This window comes from Pyxicephalus adspersus, chromosome 8, assembly GCF_032062135.1.
Source record: "Pyxicephalus adspersus chromosome 8, UCB_Pads_2.0, whole genome shotgun sequence".
NCBI classification, from domain to species: domain Eukaryota; kingdom Metazoa; phylum Chordata; class Amphibia; order Anura; family Pyxicephalidae; genus Pyxicephalus; species Pyxicephalus adspersus.
Genome location: NC_092865.1, coordinates 44,482,522 through 44,501,867, shown reverse-complemented (window position 1 = coordinate 44,501,867; position 19,346 = coordinate 44,482,522). Strand labels below are relative to the sequence as shown.

The 19,346-nt window shown below is 42.3% G+C and overlaps 1 protein-coding gene across 5 annotated transcripts in view; it reads right to left on the bottom strand.

Annotated features, from left to right (window-relative positions):
* Positions 1–2,998: 2,998 nt before the first annotated feature.
* Positions 2,999–19,346, bottom strand: part of MST1R (macrophage stimulating 1 receptor) — a 28,818-nt gene continuing 12,470 nt past the window's right edge. For all 5 annotated transcript variants that reach the window (XM_072420324.1, XM_072420322.1, XM_072420325.1 and 2 more), the window contains 19 exons: positions 18,616–18,804; positions 18,428–18,547; positions 17,808–17,978; positions 16,975–17,153; positions 16,089–16,227; positions 15,073–15,212; positions 14,791–14,958; positions 13,192–13,270; positions 11,494–11,706; positions 10,696–10,842; positions 9,752–9,911; positions 9,570–9,668; positions 8,140–8,337; positions 7,474–7,554; positions 6,578–6,759; positions 5,467–5,576; positions 4,553–4,718; positions 4,332–4,468; positions 2,999–3,870 (listed from right to left, as the gene is read on the bottom strand). In XM_072420324.1, the coding sequence (XP_072276425.1) occupies positions 3,624–3,870; positions 4,332–4,468; positions 4,553–4,718; positions 5,467–5,576; positions 6,578–6,759; positions 7,474–7,554; positions 8,140–8,337; positions 9,570–9,668; positions 9,752–9,911; positions 10,696–10,842; positions 11,494–11,706; positions 13,192–13,270; positions 14,791–14,958; positions 15,073–15,212; positions 16,089–16,227; positions 16,975–17,153; positions 17,808–17,978; positions 18,428–18,547; positions 18,616–18,804 (2,925 nt within the window). In that variant the 3' untranslated portion in view covers positions 2,999–3,623. The remainder of the gene's footprint in view (positions 3,871–4,331; positions 4,469–4,552; positions 4,719–5,466; positions 5,577–6,577; positions 6,760–7,473; positions 7,555–8,139; positions 8,338–9,569; positions 9,669–9,751; positions 9,912–10,695; positions 10,843–11,493; positions 11,707–13,191; positions 13,271–14,790; positions 14,959–15,072; positions 15,213–16,088; positions 16,228–16,974; positions 17,154–17,807; positions 17,979–18,427; positions 18,548–18,615; positions 18,805–19,346) is intronic.

Here is a 19,346-nt window from a genome sequence, read left to right as displayed (position 1 = left end):
CACTAAATTCTCAGGAACAACTGAAAGGATTTCCAGGAGATAAAAAAGAGGAAAGTTGTCAGAGAAGAGAAAGCATGGAGGTGACCCCGGTAATGTGCACCATTTATTGTGTCACTGCTCAGATCTCAGCCCAGCGACCAGCAATTCAGTTCTAATCACCTACACACCACAAACCGATCATTTTCCCCATGAGAGCTGGTGAACCCTGTGTCCCCAAATCAAAGATAAAAAGATTCTGACTGTCAGATGCCTGCAGAATCCACAGGGGTCCCTGACACAAATCAGAGAATTCTACACAGGAAAAATAAGAAAGGAAAGAGGCAGCGGGAGGGCCACCGGAACACACAGAGGTCATCGTACAACATGGCTACGGAGCTGGAAGAATCGTCCATCCAGTACACCATCTTCTCATCATCAGCTCAGCCCCAACATGACAGGAAACTTACAACGAAAGGTTTCACCCTAAAAAGTAATCTTTTCTTTCATCCTTTCATCTCCTGCAGACTCTTTGCCGCCACTTCCTGTCTCCATGCACTCCAGTGATGGCTGCTCAGCATTTCTCTGGGTTGGTGACAACAATGGACCTTGGCTGTGCAATGCGATTGAGGAGCCATTTGTAGCCTCCATTGGCAGCACTGCCAGTGCAATGATGACGCAGAAGTAAAATTGAGAGACCAGGACCGAGTGTTGTCACCCTAAAACAAGGAAACGCTTGAACTCACCTCATGGCAGGATCTCCAGGGATTATTTCGTAAAAGCTCAGTTATGGGGAGAAATGCGTCAATTCCTGCTGTCGGAGTTTGCGTTGGGAATTCACATGGAGGTGGTGTTGGCACTGGCGCATTTCTCATTTGCAGCAGTTTCTGGTAACGTAGCCCCCCACACAAATCAGACAATATCTCATAAATGGGGGATCCTTGCTGTCGATTCTTATCCAGATATACCCCTGATACACATGAATGGGGTGTCAGTCATCCCAGCACTCAACCCCCTAACACACATTTAACACAAATATTAAGATTAATTCTTTAATGCTTATTATCGTCTGGAACTCCCAGACTAGGTACTACATGAGTCTGCACAGCACGCCCTCCCTCAATTTAGTACTTCCCAGAACATTGCTCCCTTCCCCTGTACCCCTTGGCACGCAGTGCCTCCCCTTCCTCCCTCCGAAACACTACCCCAACACTACCCTTGCCACAGTACTATACCCCAGGTTTTTGTACCCCCGGCACATTGGGGGTTCACTGTACCAGCAAAATGTCCCCCGACTACTCCCCAACACTGATTTCCCAACCGCCCTCTTTAGCACAGTTTGGATTGGGAGAAATTATCTGTTATTAATAAAATTTATTTCTTTTGAGTGACAACCATTGGATTATTATGACAGCACCAAGAACACAACAACCAATCATATTGAAGCATGCAAGTAATGTAGGACGATCACTGATTGGCTGTCGGTGTTTCATATACACACCAAACATTTTGTTATAGGTGGAATCTGGAGGGCTAAATCTCTATTCTGCATTCTAATAAATCTTTAGAACCACAATGAGAGACTTCTCCAGTCCCCCCAAAGCCCCAAACAATAAAGACCCCTCTGATGACGATAGTGCACTGATGGAACACACATTTCACCATCACAGCTCCAGGAAACCCTCAGATTTTGTAATACCCCAAAATCTTCCAAAAACTGAAATATTAAAGTTTAGAGTCTCTGTAGCCTCCACCTCCCCAAATATCTCTGAGGGTGGAGCGCCACCTGGTGAAGGGTCAGCAACACCGCAGCAGCTTTATGATATTACAAGTACTCTACCGATTGGAAATTCAGTACCGGTAGTACTGCTGCTGTAGTAGTATTATTACACTGAGCCCTAAAAATGCTCATATAGCGCCACCTGCTGGACCTTGAGTAATACAGCAGTAGCCATAAGCCACCCATAAAAGTGCCAGCTGGTGAAACCTCACATCTCTGCATTTTGAAGCTATGCTTCCAGGGGGTGGCACTCATGTGTATATCATACTCAACTTTTAGTAGGTGGTGCACTGTGATACGCATTTATCAGTTCTGTCACACAGAAAAGCAATGATAAACAGGAGCATTGACAGAATATGTGACAAATATACTACAAGGTGACAGCTGGAGTCATAAATGTATCCCTTGGCCGCTTTGAATTAGCATTGGAGAGTGACTCCTTATTTCTGTTGTACAATCACTTGGCTGCTCAGAAATATAGGAAAAAAGGTCTATAAACCTGTCACAGGGATTTTATTTGAAGCAGCATGACCTGGGACACATTGTGTCCCTACGTTGCCTAATAAATTCCCTCCTTTGTGTATTATTGGGCTGCTGCAGTGCTACTGAATATCCAGCAGGTGGTGGTGTATGCATGCATTATGGCTGCTGCAGTATTTATAAGCATCCAACAGATGGCGCACTATGGCCTGAATACTGTTGCTGCAATGATACTGAGTTTCCAGCAGGTTCTCTGTAAAATGTACCAGTAGAGCGCCACCTGGTGGTTTTGACGTTGAACCTGGACACCTGGAGGCGTCAGTGACAGACTATGGAGGTGATATTATATTATTTGCACTGCAGTTCATTTTTTTAGCAGTGCCTTTCTTTAGATCTCTAGGCCTTCTATAAAAGGAACAAAAACATTTGTATAAAGGGGCCGATATATAAAGAAGTGGTGATCTGACAACAGATTCTTTGTTCTCAATATTCAAAGATCATTTTGCTGTATAAAGCCAGGTTTATAAAATTTCTTGTCAGAAATTCTAATCAGAATTACTTGTGATTGAAAGATCCATTTACCTGAATAGAGGAACCCTTTGACATACTTCTGCGTCATGTGACGTCGGGGCCCCTGAATGGTGATAACACAGGAGGGGAACTCCAGCATAGCTCACCAAATATGGGCGGAGTTAGATCACCACCTGCAATGGGCATGGCCTAACAAGGGGTAATAATGAATAGATTGCATAGGACGACCGATAACAGAAAACAATTTTTTTATTTACAAACCTTTTTCTCACCTGAAACACAAGAAAAGAATTTCCAGAAATGAAAAATATTCAATACAAAAATATTCCTCTGAACACCGAATCCAATATATACAGACGACACAACCACATACACTTCAAGTACGACCGACCCCCCCGCGTGTCAACAGAGGAATCTGGGGAAAATGGTGCGATGGGCCAGGAATGCAGAGTGCAGGAGGTGAACTGCAGAGCTGGGAGAGTGCCAGGCACAACTGACACCTCTACCATACAAATGGGAATTTACAAATCCTCTGCCCATAACAAGCAGCAGTGTCCTATTACTGATGTACGAGGCCACCTGGTTACTCAGGGTTACTGCACAGTGATAAAAGGAAACTAAACAGATTTTGTTCCATGCAACATCTTCATTTCTACATCCGAAGTTCACCCCGTGGGTTGGCGCAGTTCTCACCTGCACTCTGCACTCACCTTCACTCACGTTTCCTGATTTTGGTCCCATATTGTGTGTCCTCACACTGTGCAAATCTCACATTCTGGGGGTTTCAGTGACCTTATAACCAGCGGACTGATAACATTTCAGTTCCATTTGAGTTCTTCTCAGACCCAGAGACGTCTCAGTGCGTCCCATGAAATTCCTCTTCTTCCTGGGATGACAGGTCCTCTTCCTCCAGCTCATCCTCTGACACTGGGGGTGCCGGCAGGAAGGGTTGGTCCCGGTCAAGGTTGATGTAAGTTACATTCAGTTTGATGTAATGATCCCCCATCAGGGAATTGGAAATCGTCTCCATCTCTCTGACCAGCTGGGTGAAAGTTGGACGCTCGTCTGGGTGGGGACTCCAACACTGCAACATAAGGGTGTATCTGTGGGGACACGGAGGGGTAGGCAGAGGATCAAAGAGGGCACAGAGCAGAGAGGAGCCCAGCATGTAGGGGCAAAGTGTGTGAAACGGAGAGGAGCATGCGGAGCACAGCATGAGGAACGCAGCATGGAGAGCACAGCATGAGGAACACAGCATGGGGAGCGCAGCAGGGAGGAGCATAGCAGGGGGGAACACAGCACAGCATCATATTTTCAGCTAATGTGGGGCTGTATTTTGGCACAGGACGAGGTCCAGGATTGGTGGGAGGAGCTTCTGTCACTATCAGGAGACATTACAACCACATTCTATAACCCCCCTTATTTCCTTCTCCCTGCTGACTCCCATGCAATAAAACTGCCCTTTTCCTTCTTGCTCAGGACGTTTCTGTGTGAACTTGCAGATTCATAGCCAAGAACCCTCTGCAGTGACCCAATAACCCTTTCCTTGAGCAGGAATACTCACAGTGGGTCGGGGCAATACTCTGGCTGGGGTAGGCGTCTACCCCTGCATAGGTATCGGGTGATGTCATAAGGGTCTACGTCTGGATATGGCGGGGCTCCTCGAGTCATCAGCTCCCAGAGCAGCACCCCAAACGACCACTAGGGGGGAGAAATATCAATATTATTACATTAATGACAGCATACAAACCCTCCGCCTATATCTGCAATGACCCCTCATCTCACCACGTCACTCTTGGTAGTGAATTTCTGTGTCTGTAGACTCTCCAGCGCCATCCATTTCACTGGAAGCCGAGCATTTCTATGGCGGCGCACGCTGTAATATTCCTTGTCGAAGACGTCCCGAGCCAAACCAAAGTCTGCCACCTTCACCCGGAACATATCATCCAGCCTGAAACACACAATTGCAGCCATATTGTTACCAGGAGAAGTGATGATGGCGGGTGCTATTGATTTCCTGGAATTCATTGGGGACTAAACATGGGGTGCATGGAGCACGAAAAGCGGTACAAAAGGTGCAATTAATTTATTTTCCTATTGGTTGAACTCCAACTGCAATTGGTAACACCAATAGGAACGGTGCAAACAAAGAACCAATGTGCAAACTCAACTGAGAGTCCAATGTTCTGAATATTCCAACATGTTTCACATAATGTGCTCTCTTCATCAGGACTCAGGGTAAGGGAAGGAATATGGAGGTCAGACCCAGGAAATGGGCAAAGCTTTAAATAAAATAAATATGTGATCAAGTGATGTGTCCAACGCTTCCCAACCCGTCAATCTCCACTCTTATCAATTCACCCCAAGCTGTGATGAAGACAATGCCTGCCCCCTCCCCCAGATGCATTAATCCATTTTATTAGAATAAAAATTTTAATTTTGGACTCCAGTAAGTGATCACCAAGTGATGTCAATATGTCACAACCTTCCCCTCCCTTCACTTTTCTGCCCCAATTTATATTATTATATATGTATATTATTATACATTAATAATATTTCAGGACTGGTTGGTATAGTTCCCACATCACTAATTGCAGCATTTCCCCCGCCCCCGGGTGTAAATAGAAGATAATTATTATTAGTTTGTCATCAGAGAGGTTGTCACTCCTGTGAGCGTCCTGCACCCCACAATCACTCACATGCAGTTCCGTGCCGCCAGGTCTCGGTGTACAAACTTCATCTGGGCCAAATATTCCATCCCCCGGGACACCTGCAGACCAAAGCCGACCAGATCCTTCACCGTGGGGTTCTGTGGGTGCAAAGAGGCAGAAGATTTGTACTCAGCCGCTCATTAAATCTCAGCATGCAATGAGCGCTCCTTACATGTAAATCCTAAACCACTGAAATTTGCTCTGCACTATAAATAATCGCCAACATTTTCAATAAATTTCATCTTTTCCTCTTTGTTTTACCCATGGTTACATCACAATGCAATAGTTACATCTCAATGCTGCTGATATCCTGCAGTCTCCTTGCAGCCACTTCCTGTCTACATGCAACCCAGCAATGCGCAGCATTTCTCAGGGCCTGAATTATTTTGAGGTGACAACAAAAGATTATTCTCTTAGAAACTATAGAATTCTCTTTATGGATCGTTTTTTCATAATCAGCACATTTGTGGTCACCTTTCTCATTATATTCAGCCCTTTCTGTAATGGCTACGCCCACACGTGCAATAATTATTGTTGGTCTGTTGTTGATTATCGTCTGATAATCATTAACAAAAAAAAGTGCATAACTACTGGCCAACGACGCCGATGAACAAGGAATGTCGCTGGAAACGAACGACCGTCCTGGCGGATCTGATTGGGCGACGATCATTTGTTATCTATTGTGTGTACGGTTGTTCAGTGATCGTGGATTGTTTTGTGATACACTTTCTCCTGTACATGCCGCTTCTTGCATTGTTCAAACGATCATATCTAGGATGTACATTATGGATGGATTATATTTGAACGATCATATCGTTCCAGCATGAACAGAATTGTGCACAATACGATCATTCAAAATAATAATAATAATGAATAATCATTGATCGGTCGTTAATCGTTCGTTTTCTAATGACAATTATTGCACGTGTGTACGTAGCCTTATTGTGGGGATCTCTGCAGATTCGATACAGATCCTAATCCCATGTCCATTGTCTTGGGAGAAGCAGCCATCGTTCTGGCAGAGAAAACCTTAGTGCTACACAATGCAGAAATATTTCATATCCTTTCAGTGAAAGATAAGAATGAATTGTAGACTTACTCTGTCCTCGCTGCGGATGAAGTGTCTCAGGTCCCCGTGTGACATATATGGAAGGACCACAAGGGGGAGACCTTCCTGTGGCAAAAATATCCCAATCAAGGACAAGACATGGGGATGATGGAAGCTCTTCATCAGGATCCCTTCACGCAGGAACTCCTCCACCTCCTCCACATCCGTTATTCCTATGAAGATGACAAACAGAGACCATCCAATTATTAAATTCTAATCAATAAATCTCAGATCAGTCCGTCCTCAGTCTATAATTATCACTTTATCATTGGGTCTCAATCCTTGAACCCCCAACCCCCTCTCTTTCATACCATTCATTTATTTCTGATTTTTTATATTCTTATAAATATTTTGTCTCAATCAGAGATCCATTTATCCTAAAAAAACATTTCTTCCCCCAAATGTTATGGACCAAATCTCTTATATTGCTTTATATCTGGGTAAAGTCTTTGTAACCCTGGAAACACAACAGAAGGCCTGGCCAGGGCTGTTGGGTGGATCTGCTGATTTTCCCAGAATACAGCAACTATCCAATGCCCCATATTGACCCCAGAATACAATTTGCTCCTACTTTCTGCCATCTCTTCAAATTCACCTACCCATCTTCTTCTGTCTCTTAAACCCTAACTACTCACCCACCACTTCATATTCCGCCTACTATTGTATGCTGCTTCCCCACCTCTTAGATTGTAAGCTCTTCTGGGCAGGGTCCTCTCCTCCTTCTGTGTCATTGTCTGTGTCTGTAATTTGTAACCACTATTTATTGTACAACTCTTGCATAATATGTTGGCGCTATATAAATGCTTTTTATTATTAACAATAATCATCCAGAACCCCATATTAACCCTTAATACAGCGACCATCCTCAACCCTGTATTTGTGCTCACTGTTTAGAGATTTGACGGCACAATGCACCTCCCGGCCGTCCTCTTCAATGTACGTCCCATGGTACACACTGCCAAAATGTCCTACAAGGATAAAAATTGCCAGTCACAGTCTGCAGAGAACATCATAAAAACAAATATTAAATCCTACCTTCATCCCTTATCCTCTTTCATATCTCCATATAAATACAGATCATTTCATCTTTCAATCTGATGTTCCCTTTAGGTTGGTTGTAGTTTGATTGGTTACATAGCAGTTCCCCCATTGACACCAATACTGAGGGCTGGGTGTTCCTATCCAGACCTGCCCCCCTCTGGCAAGTCTGATAAATGCCCTCAGTTTTTTGCTTTTTTTTCTTAAATTTTAAAGAAATCTTTTTAGAAAGTCTACAAGTGGTGAACCCCAAATAATAAATCTCAGACAGCTTTTTTTCTGTATTGGGGACTTGTTGGTGATGTCTAAAAGTTTTCATGTTTCTACCCGTGCTGTGTCCATTATGAGGAGTTCCCAGGCTGTACGCCTGCTGTTCTCATTATGACAGGTTCCCACCATCCCTGCACTTTCTAAGTCTTCACACCTTCTGTATCCAATATGAAGTATTCCACCCCAGACCAGATTGCCTGTCTCAAATTCATCAATAAACCAATTTTACACAAAGCCATGCTCACCTTTCCCAATGATGCGATCTCGGTGTGTGATCAGATGGTTCTGTGGAATCAGAACATCTTTAACCTCATCCAGAAGCTCTGGCCTCAGGTTGTCCAGTACGTTGGTGATGAGAAGGGGCATGGAATTGGCCCCAATGCTGCTTGCAGAGTATAGGGCCCCATGGTAGGGTCCTCCACCAGAGCTGCTGCTGGGAATGTCTACGTGAGCAGGGGGAGGAGAAAAGAGTGAGCAGGATAAACATTTGGTCCTCAATACAGCAAGGAGCAATGAGGAAATACAGAGAACAAAGCCCCACAGGAAGAAGATTCTTCCCATCATTATTGATAAATAACCTGCGGTGCTCCCAGGCTGACTTTCCTAAAAGCAGCCATTATAATTTTACAACAGCCATTCTCAAACACGATCCAACTGCACACCAGAACAACCATCTCATAAATCTCTGTATACTTTTTGTTGTTTTTAGACTTTATGTTTTTTTAATTATTATTTTCCATTGTAAATATCTCACAAACCTGGGCAATTAAAACTGATAATACAAAGAATAAGAGGGGACTGCACGATGCATAGATAGGGACAAACAGAATAGTAAGTTATATCAATCATGACTTTTCTATAGAAGTCAAGCTTGGCCGTGCCTTACCCATTCCACAAGCTTTTCTATTGGATAGTGATTTTTCCTATCAGATTAGTAGAAAGTTTTAGGAGGGGCCAATGTCAATGACATTGAGGTCTCCTGGAGGTTTGCTGGAGCACCCAGGTTCTCCCATGACAGTCTATCTTTTTCCCTCTTGGAGAATGCTAATGAATCAGACCCTATGACTGAAAGTGAGCACCTGGAACAAAGTTTTACTTTCAACAGTTTTATTGGGACTTATAAAACATACAAAAACAAATGTCAGCAACAAGAACAAGTGGACACATTGGGCCTTATTTAATAAAGTTTTCCAAGGTTGGAAAGGAACTTTCATTAGTGAAGCTGTGTGATCCAGCAAACCTGGAAAGGATTTCTTCAATGTCATTTGCTAGCAAATATTTTTAATCCTGGACCAGATCCATTCCAGGTTTGCTGGATCATCCAGCTTTACCGATAAAAGTGTATCCTCTCAAGCCTTGACAGCTTTAATAAATCAGGGCCAATATTTATGGCGGGTAACTATGAAGAAGGAAAGTGATCTATACGGTATGATGTCTGGAAATGGAAAATGTTTTAGAACATAAACTGTAAGGTTTGCTTATTATTAGGTCAGTTGTTGGACCGCACAGGAAATGCCTATTGTCCTATTTGTATAAAAACCACCCTGGTGACATCACAAGGAAATTCAGAGTGGGGAGCTCCACATGTAAACTAAACCCAAAAGCTTCATATTAAGAATTAAATAAACTCCAATAATTGATACTGGCAGCTTATACAAATAAAATAAATTCTTACAAGATTCTCTGTAGTCATTGTGCATGGAGTGGATGGGATGGATCGGGGAGGAGATGGTGTCTCTGTTATTATTAGCCAATAATTCCATGTTTTCTGCAACTGTGGAAAAAAAACAAACAAGAAATGATTTATCACATTCCCCCCATGGCCATGTGTAAGCAAATATCCACAAATCTTCTCACCTTTCTTCTTCCCAGATTTTTGCTGCTTCCAGATCAGGAAGGCCAATGACAGGCACACCAATATGGCCGCCACTGTTCCCAGAACTATCCCCAGAACCGGATCCAGAAGATTAACAAACACAACTTTACCCAACTCAATGCATTCACTGTCCACACACACCTGAGGATGGAAAGAAAACAACGTAACAAGTATCACTGATCCCTCCAGACTGATTGCTTCATTTAGGAAGGAAGAATCAAGTTGGAGCATATAACAGGAAGGACAATAATATTTCATATGGCTGGATGAAAGTTGCTGAATCAACCTTTAGTCCAGTTTACAATGGGGGCCTTAAATGCACCTCAAGCAGAACCCAAAATTTAGGGAAACAAGAATTCCTTCCTACTAATAAGTCTATTGGTTGATCATTTTTTTTTTACATGACAAATCTTACAGCAGAGTTACCTCCTGCATTGAGATTGTTTGTTTGCTTTCTTTGTGTATTCCTGTTGTGTCCATTATGAACTCACAGGATTTAATTTGGATTTTTGGCTTCCACCTAAAAAGCCCCTAAAGACCAAATGTATGTATGACTGTGCTGAAAACATTAAAAGTCCTCCAGAAATTCTGGAGCTGATTTAGTAAAAAAATTTAAACTGTTTAATTACTAAGATGAATTATAACCGTGAAAGGGACAATTTAATTACCTTCCATTAGTGAATGTGTTGAAAATTCACAAGTAAGAAAAAATAGAAAAAACAGGATTTTTCCTTGCATATGATTGGATAGTTAAAGTCAGCAGAGCTTCGTTTTAGATAAAAATCCCTTACAATGTGATAATTCCCTTGTCTAAGTGAACAGTCTAAATACTTTTAGTAAATCAGCCCCTCTGTGTCTTTTGCACAGGGCTAAGTTTATTACCAGTGTTATATGAATTTTTTTAATGATTTTTTTTAAACCATACCTGGACCACCAATCCCTCTGATGGGATCACCAGATCTTTGGGAAGCCTACAAGTGATCTCGTTCTCCAACACTTTGGGGTTACACTCCTCTCCACCGATCGTCATGGACACATTCAGACAGTGGCTCACCTGAGCAAGATTTTCATGCTAGAAGAAACAAAACATGAAGTTAGAAAACAGATAAAAGGCAGCAACCTTCCTTTCAGTAACATTCTGTCATGAAGCAAAGAACATTCATTGGGCAGGGGAGACTCCAGATCTGTGCATGGAGCCAGGCAGTCATGGGCATTCAGCACCCATATTCTATTTAACAGGGTACAACCGCAGCTCAGTTCATGAAAGAAGCACCCTGTTTACACTTCACTATGGTTTTGTTTAAAACTTTCTTAAACTTCACAAAAGAATAAATAGCAATTCAAACCTTAACATAGGTTAGTGTTTTATAGATCTGACCCCTCCCCAACCGTAAAGACTACAATCAATCCTCCAATTTTTGACTTAATATTATTAATATTAAAACAGTATTTATATAGCGTCAACATATTAAGCAGCGCTGTACATAAATACCCATCCATAACACGAGACTGACAGGATCACAGGACACCATATTAGGCAATACTCACATACTCCATAGATTATCTAAAATGTTTTATGATCTCACACTTTCCAAACTTTGAGGTGGGAAGGAGGACACCTATGGCACAGAATATTTAAGCAAAAGACAACCCCCCCCCCATCACTGCCCTAAATGTGTTATACTCAGTCTGCAGGGATCTACAGAGAGCTCTGTGTACTTACATGAGTACTTATCTCTGTGTCGCCTTTCTTCAGCTGGAAGCGATTTCCATCACTTTCAAAGCGGTAGATTCGGTAATCTCTGTAGTAATGGAAATTTTTGGAATAGATGTTGGTAAATCCATCCATCTGTAGACTGAGGGTTCCAAATAAATCCTTTTTGTTTTCTGGGGTGGCGCAGTAAATACGGTTTGCAGAGAAGGGCCCATCACAATCCTATAGAGAGAGAAGATTGCGATACACCAGATCCAGAAGATTGAGATACACCAGTCTACAGTATCACCATTATCGGTGATAATATTTAGATTGCATGGACTGAGGATACATTTTTATCATGTTTGATGTTGGAAACAAATCTTTGACATTTTCCTTGACAAAGCAGCACACAGAGTTAATCAGGTATGCTGCAGTTTAAGGACCATGATATTAGTGGGAGAAAGCAAAGAGAGCGAGCAGAACGTGAGTTGTCCTGCTGCTTCTCCTTTTACTGTTAAGGCCGGGAAAGATACAAGACCAACATGTGAACATATAACTACAGCAGAGAAAATTAAAGTCTCCTCCCCTGTTACACAGGACTGTGCTGGGTAACAGAGCTGTGTAAATCTCAGAAATGTGTTATTTAGATGAAAAGATAGCTGCTCCCCCTATTTTATTAGTTGAGGCGTGTAATCCAGCCAACCACTAGGAAATTAGAGATAAAAAATGTGGTACTCCTATTTGAGATGAGTTTTTGGCATAAAAAATATTTATTCAATCTTGCATCTATACATTGTTAACCTATCATATTGGATAGAGTATTCAAATCACTTTCCTGCATTTAACATCATGAAACAGAAACCTCAAACTGATGCGTTTCGCCATTTGGCTTCTTCAGACGATAGTGAGATACATAGTCATCATTGTTCCAGCAATACTAACCAGGATTTTTTAGGGTACTTCTATATATGTCTTTAAAGGGGTTTCCTTCCAATGAACTTTATACATTGCATATATGAAGCATTGCTGCTTCTATCTGCAAGGAAACTGCTGTTTCTGTTGCATGAACCGGTCTCACTGAACTGAATTACTAAAGGGAAAGGAGCCTCTCCAACCATTAGGATTACATTTTAAATATATTTGCCTCACTACAGACATATAGGAATCCCCTCAAAAAGCCTCATTAGTATTGCTGGAACATTGATGACTTTTTTATCTTGCTGTCCACTGAGGAAGCGGAATGACAAAATGTGTTAGATTTGAGATTTCTGTTTTATGATGTTGAACACACAAACGTAATTTAAGTTCTCTATCCAATATGATAACCTTGTACAGAATTAATGCAAAACTGAATACATGTTGTACAATGCCTAAAAACCCTGAATTCCTGAACACACACAGATTTAATGTCTGTTTCACATGTGAATGTCCTTGTTCCTATATATTGGTACAGACACAAGAACCTGACTATGCTCATTTCTGGAGCCAGGACCTCAGGAGGGGATATACTATTCATAAAATTGTACAGTAATGTTGTCTGGTTGCCATGGGTAATCTCAAGCTTTCTATATATATAGTATGTTGCCATCAATGACATCAATGATATTTATTGTGACACAGCAGTGTGTTGAAAAGTTTTCACTTTAAGGAACAATCGTTTTGTGGTCTGGCACAGATTTCAGACATGAACAGAACACGATATACAAATTGACTCCATTCACTGACCTTCTTTGCGTTATTAAACATGACGGTGACATTTGACACAGAATCCAGGTGTGACCCCTGAATGGTGATCGGTATTCCCCTGAAATAATGGAGATTAGGAGGCCATTATTAATCAGCTCTTATATAATGATGTCAGTTTTTCCTTCATTCATTTCTAGTTCTAAAATTTGAAATCATTTGCGAATTTGGCTAGTTTCCATGGTAACCGGGTGTCTAGAGAAATCCCATAATACAGAGATTTCTTCTTGCTGTCAGTGTATAAAACACAATGTTTTTTTTTTCACTACAGTAACCCGAATTGGGAAATAAACCTAAAAATACACAGAGGGGGAGGACAATCCAGCAACCTTTGTGATGGGTCTGATGAAGACATTTCCTGAGTCCTCCCATATATGGGAAGAGTTGAGTAACATTGTATTCCTTGTTTTGTATCATTATATCTTGTTGTATCACTCCTTGTATCCCTTGTATTGTGTGTGTTTTATCATTCCTTGTATCCCTGGTATTGTGTATGTTGTATCATTTGTTGTATCCCTTGTATTATGTATGTTGGATCACTAGTTGTAGCCCTAGTATTGTGTATGTTGTATCACTCGTTGTATCCCTTGTATTGTGTATGTTGTATCACTCGTTGTATCCCTTGTATTGTGTGTGTTTTATCATTCCTTGTATCCCTTGTATTGTGTGTGTTGTGGTATCACTTGTTGTATCCCTTGTGTTGTGTATGTTGTATCACTCGTTGTATTCTTTGCATTGTGTGTGTTGTATCATTTGTTGTATACCTTGTATTGTATAGGTCGTATCATTTGTTGTATCTCTTGTATTGTATGTGTTTTATCATTTGTTGTATCACTCAGGAGATGTGGAAACACAAGGTCACGGAGGGCAAATAGAACTCAGCTTTGTGCAATGGCAACATGACACAGCACAGAAGTCACTCCATGTGATCATGACTCAGATCATGTGACACTGAGCCCCCTCATCTTCCCTTTTGTGTCCAGGCCAGACACTGGAAAATATTCATCAGAACACCAACAATGCCTAAAGGAACCTGGTAGGATACAACTAAGGAAGCTGTCACACCTGAGGCAAATAAAGATCAAAGGTCAGCTGAAGTCTAACAGTTGGTGTCTGGCCTGCTATACTTCATGCGAAGCCTGGCAGATTTGGGTAACCTTTGATTCTCAAGTGTCAGACTCAGGTACAGAAGCTAAAGCTAAATAAGGGAGAATGTGTCATGTGAGCTTCCAAGTAGAAACGCATCATAAAAGTCATAACATGTGTTGTACATCTTCCAGAATGATACCGATTGGTTGTAAAAACGAAATTGTCGGATCATGCAATGCCCACAAAATGATCAGCAGAAGAAGATGCTGTCAATATGAGTAAAGATCGTCCAGGAATCAGAAGAATTGAGGTGACATCAATTAATGATTAAGAGGAAGACAGCAGAGGGAGACACAGATACTGCGGCCATATAGGTCAAATGGGGTATATTTCATGTTCTGGGAGTCATTGTAACATACAATTCATTCCCCCGTAGTCTACATACAGAGTCCTGGAATTAGTCCGCATACATATGGAATTATGGGAACTCACCGTACTAAGCTGCAGTTGGGCTGAATGCCATTGATCACAGGGTTAGGTTTGTATATGAATGGTTCTACGTGAGAGATCTGAGCACCGTCCAACCACAGAGTGATATTTACTGGTCCGACAGAGGTGACAGGAGGGGACAGACAGCACAAGTCACTGGGGGGACAGGACCTAAGAGAAAAAATTAAATCTAAGGAGCAATTTCACACTCTAACATTCATAACAGATCCTCATTCACCACCATTCATCCTCATGCGAATATAGAATCAATCTGACATTACTCACTCATTGTATAGGTTACACTCCACGTCCCCAATATACACAAGCTGAATCCCTCCTGCCATCAAGTCCTTTCCCTTTAGTGTCAGTTTGGATCCCCCAGCTAAAGGCCCAAAGGATGGATAGACGGAGGCCAGGACCGGATCCTGCAGAATAGAGGATAAAGAGGCGTGCAGTATATCAATGCGTAGTATTTCTTAAGGGCTTGAAATGATTGAAGCCCAGTGCAGAATTTGTCAATGGCTCTGGGCTTCCCCACCAATATAGAAAAAATTGGCCAAAATACTTTGTAATAGACAAATAATGTTCAGTTACAGGTAAAAGCGCTGACAGATAAATCACCCATTTGGCAGTGGGACCCCATAGCAATGTTACCCCATAACAGTGTGATCCTATTATTATTATTGTTACTACACAGTATTTATATAGCGCCAACATATTACGCAGCCCTTTAATAAGTCCTTAGTCATGTGACTAACTGTCCCTCAAAGGAGCTCACAATCTAATGTCCCTACCATAGTCATATGTCATTAATACAGTCTAAGGTGAATTTTGGGGGGAAGCCAGTTAACTTAACTGCACATTTTTTGGAATGTGGGAGAAAACTGGAGTACCCGGAGCGAACCCACACAAACACAGGGTTAGAACCTGCAAACTCTATGCAGATAGTGTCCTGCCCAAGATTCGAACCTGGGACCCAGCTCTGCAAAGGCCAGAGTGCTAACCATTGAGCCACTGTGCTGTCCCCATAGCAACATGTCCCTATAACAGTGTGACCTCAAAGCAGTGTGACGCCATAGCAGGGTGTCCCCATAACAGTATGTCTCCATAACAGTGTACCCCATAGCAACGTTTCCCCATAACAGTGTGCCCCATAGCAAAGTCTCCCCATACCAGTGTTACCCCAAAGCAGTGTGTAGCAATTACCTGTAGTGTAGCGCCATCTCATGGCTTATAACCCCTCTCCCTCCCCCTCCCACCTCAGGTCCTCCACATAATCCTGAAGATGGAGGAAATCTTACCACGAAGGCGAACCCGCTAGCCGTAGCATTGCCATCTATGTAATAATTTACATTTGTTAGATTTTCTTTGATGGTGACAAGGACATCCTCAGGTGATGCAGAATCTGGAGGACCATCTCTCTGCAAAGTACACACCAATCTATAGAAAGAAGAGAAAATTTCTATCTTGACACAGAGGAGGAATCACCATATAAGAGGCAACAGGCAGAGATATATTTTATCAAAATTATTCAATGAAAGAAATTACAAATAGAGAAAAAAAATGTTCTGCCACTAGAAGTGAAAGATTTGGATATAAAGTATATTCCATTTATTGCGAATAGTGAACATCCCAGAAAATTCACCCCAAGATCAGACCGGGCAATGCTCAGAGATATTGTGAAATCCCCCATCTGAGTTCCATCTCAGACTCTACACATCTCGGTTAGCATGTTACATGTTACAGTTCATCCCAGGACAATTAGAAAAAAAAGTGTATGGCTAGTATGGAGGGGTTACCAAGAGAAAGTCTCTTCTCTCTACAAGAACATGGCAGCATGGCTTAGGTTTACCAAAAGTTCCATCTGAATAAACCCAAAACCTTTGGAATAATGTCCTCTGGACAGACGAGACCAAAGTGGAGATTTTTGGCCATCAAGCATATTGGAACAAACACCTCATACCAACTGTGAAGCATAATGATGGAGGGGGGGAAATTGGGTCATGGAACAGGACAGGCAAAGGCAATCCAAAGCACACCAGAAATACATATTTGTATATTTATCTAATAGTGAATAACAAAGTCTAAAGATGATGCCCAGGTGACCTAAGGGCCCCAAAGTCACAGTGACCTTGAAGTTAAAGGAAATAAAGATTGTAATGTGTAACATATTAGATGTGTTATCACCTTCTGGCGTCGCTCTTCCCTGGGTGGATAACACAGTTCCGCTGGCCAACCATCACTTGGTGCGTCTTCGCTGAGATTGGTGCATTGGCTGGCAGATTGTATACTTTATGGGACTGGAAATCTCTACCACAAATGGTGATGGTGGTGCTGCCACGCAGAGGAGCTGTCCTGGGATAAAACTAAAGAAAACTTTGGGTTATTTTACCAAATAGTATGCTCAGATTGCTGCAAGTATGGAGGGTCAGTAGCAGCTGTATGAGTAATAAAATAGTGGAGCTCAGGGACCTCGGGGAATTACAAAGAGAAAATGCAATAAACACGTCAGTTCTGCAATTTAGAACCCCAGGAGATCTCATTGCCGGCATTCCGACCAATGAGTGATCTTATTGCAGGGTGTGTGCACAGAGGATTTTTTTGATAAAATTAGGACAGTTCACTTTTCACCATGATGGCTGAATGCCCATATTTACTGGGATGATAATAAAGTTGTTATGATCCACAACAAACCATCAGCCATTCATATCCTAAAGTGTGACAGATCTTTTCACACTGATATATAACTTGGCAGCTACAGGTCTGTGGTGTTGTTATACAGCAGATCAGAGTGAGATGTTAATATTATTTTTATAACAAACAATAATAAACAGGATTATTATACCACCAACATATTTCGCAGGGCTGTACAATAAATAGGGGTTTCAAATGACAGACAAAGACAGTGACACAGGAGGAGGAGAAGACCCTGCCCCAAACAGCTTACAATCTAAGAGGTGGGAGAAGTATCACACAATAGGACAGATGCAGGGAAGATTAGAATAAGGCAGCCAACTTACATCAATAATTATGGGCAAGCAGATGTCCTGGTTCCATTTTCCTTGACACTCTGATTCTCTAACGCAGCCGTTGTCACACCAGCCACAACCCATGAAACGAGGGGCACGGAGACATCGACTACAACTTAGAAGATGGCGGCACCCAGGCCCCATGACACTGACCTTTGTCACCTGCAGGAAAAGACATAGCAGGTCATGGATATAACATGGAGGGCATACCTATCACCGGCAGCATTTTAAAAGGCACCAGGCCCTGTAATATGGTGAATTTGGCAGCCTGGTCTAAAACCCAAGAGAATGTTTTTTTGAAAGTTTCTCAGTCACTTGGATGACCGGGAAAAAAATCCTTAACATTACTGAACAAGTCAGATTGAATGTGAAAAACGAATACCATAATTTGGATTGATAAAAACCTCAGACCTTTGTCTATCGTAAGTCACACTGCAGTACTGAATGTCACCAGCAGGTGAAATGTATAACTTGAAAGCTCTACACTGAGAAAGGCAAAAGTTGCAGGAGACAAGGTACTAGTATGCTAGCCACAGACCCAAGTGAACCCATATGGGTATTTGTAGCATCTGGCCCTCCCAATCACACCCTTCCCAGCTCCATGAACTGACCTGCTTTCCAGTTACAAAGAACAGATCATCCCCGACGCGGGTCACCTCCCGAGACACAGACTCTGTACTGAGTGAGAAGTTGGACAGGATCAGGGGGTTGCTGTTGCGTTGGAGAATTACCTAGAATAGAGTACCTGTCAGTATTTTCTGCAGAGATCGAAGTATGAAATGAATGTAATGGCACTTACTTGCAGTACTCTCCCATCAGAGGTGCCAAGGTGCCCAATGGTGAGCGGCTCCTGGATGGTGGCATACAAAGATGTAAAAAGTGTGTCATTCATCCTTCCACTAAATAAGTCTACACGAATCAGAGGCGGAGTGACTAACGTGGGGACGTCCCAGCAGCTGCGATCGGTGACTGGCGCAGACTCATTTACCTGCCAGGAGACACATTGTACAATGACAAAACACAAAGCTTCAGCCAGGTGGAGTTATTCTGGAGTATTTGTTATATACTGTGGTCAGTAGGACTAAGGCTGGGGAAAGTTCATCACTTCCAGGGGAAGTAGGTCTAAGATCATTCTTTACATTCTTGGAGCAGTAGGCGTGGGGTTTAGGTCATTCCTTACATTCTGGGGAAAATAAACCAAGAGTTAGGGTAAAAGGTCTGAGTTGTAGTAATTTATTTTATTCTGGCATGGTGAGCCTGTGGTTGGGGTTTTTTCTTACCCTTCCTGGGCGGGCCAGGGCAAGGAGTAGGTGGAAGAGGCAGCCCTCGTTCTCCAGAGGGGGGTGCAGAAAGAGCAGGATATGCAACCTACACTGCAGAAGTATTTACCAGTTAGTGGAGAGGATAGAGAGCCCACTTTTGCCTTTCTTTCTGTAATAGGCCCTCATCTTGGCAGGGTTGTGGGGGGCAGTAGTCCAGAGCCAGGGACATACACAAGGGAGGTTGAGGTAATTTCTTACATTCTAACAG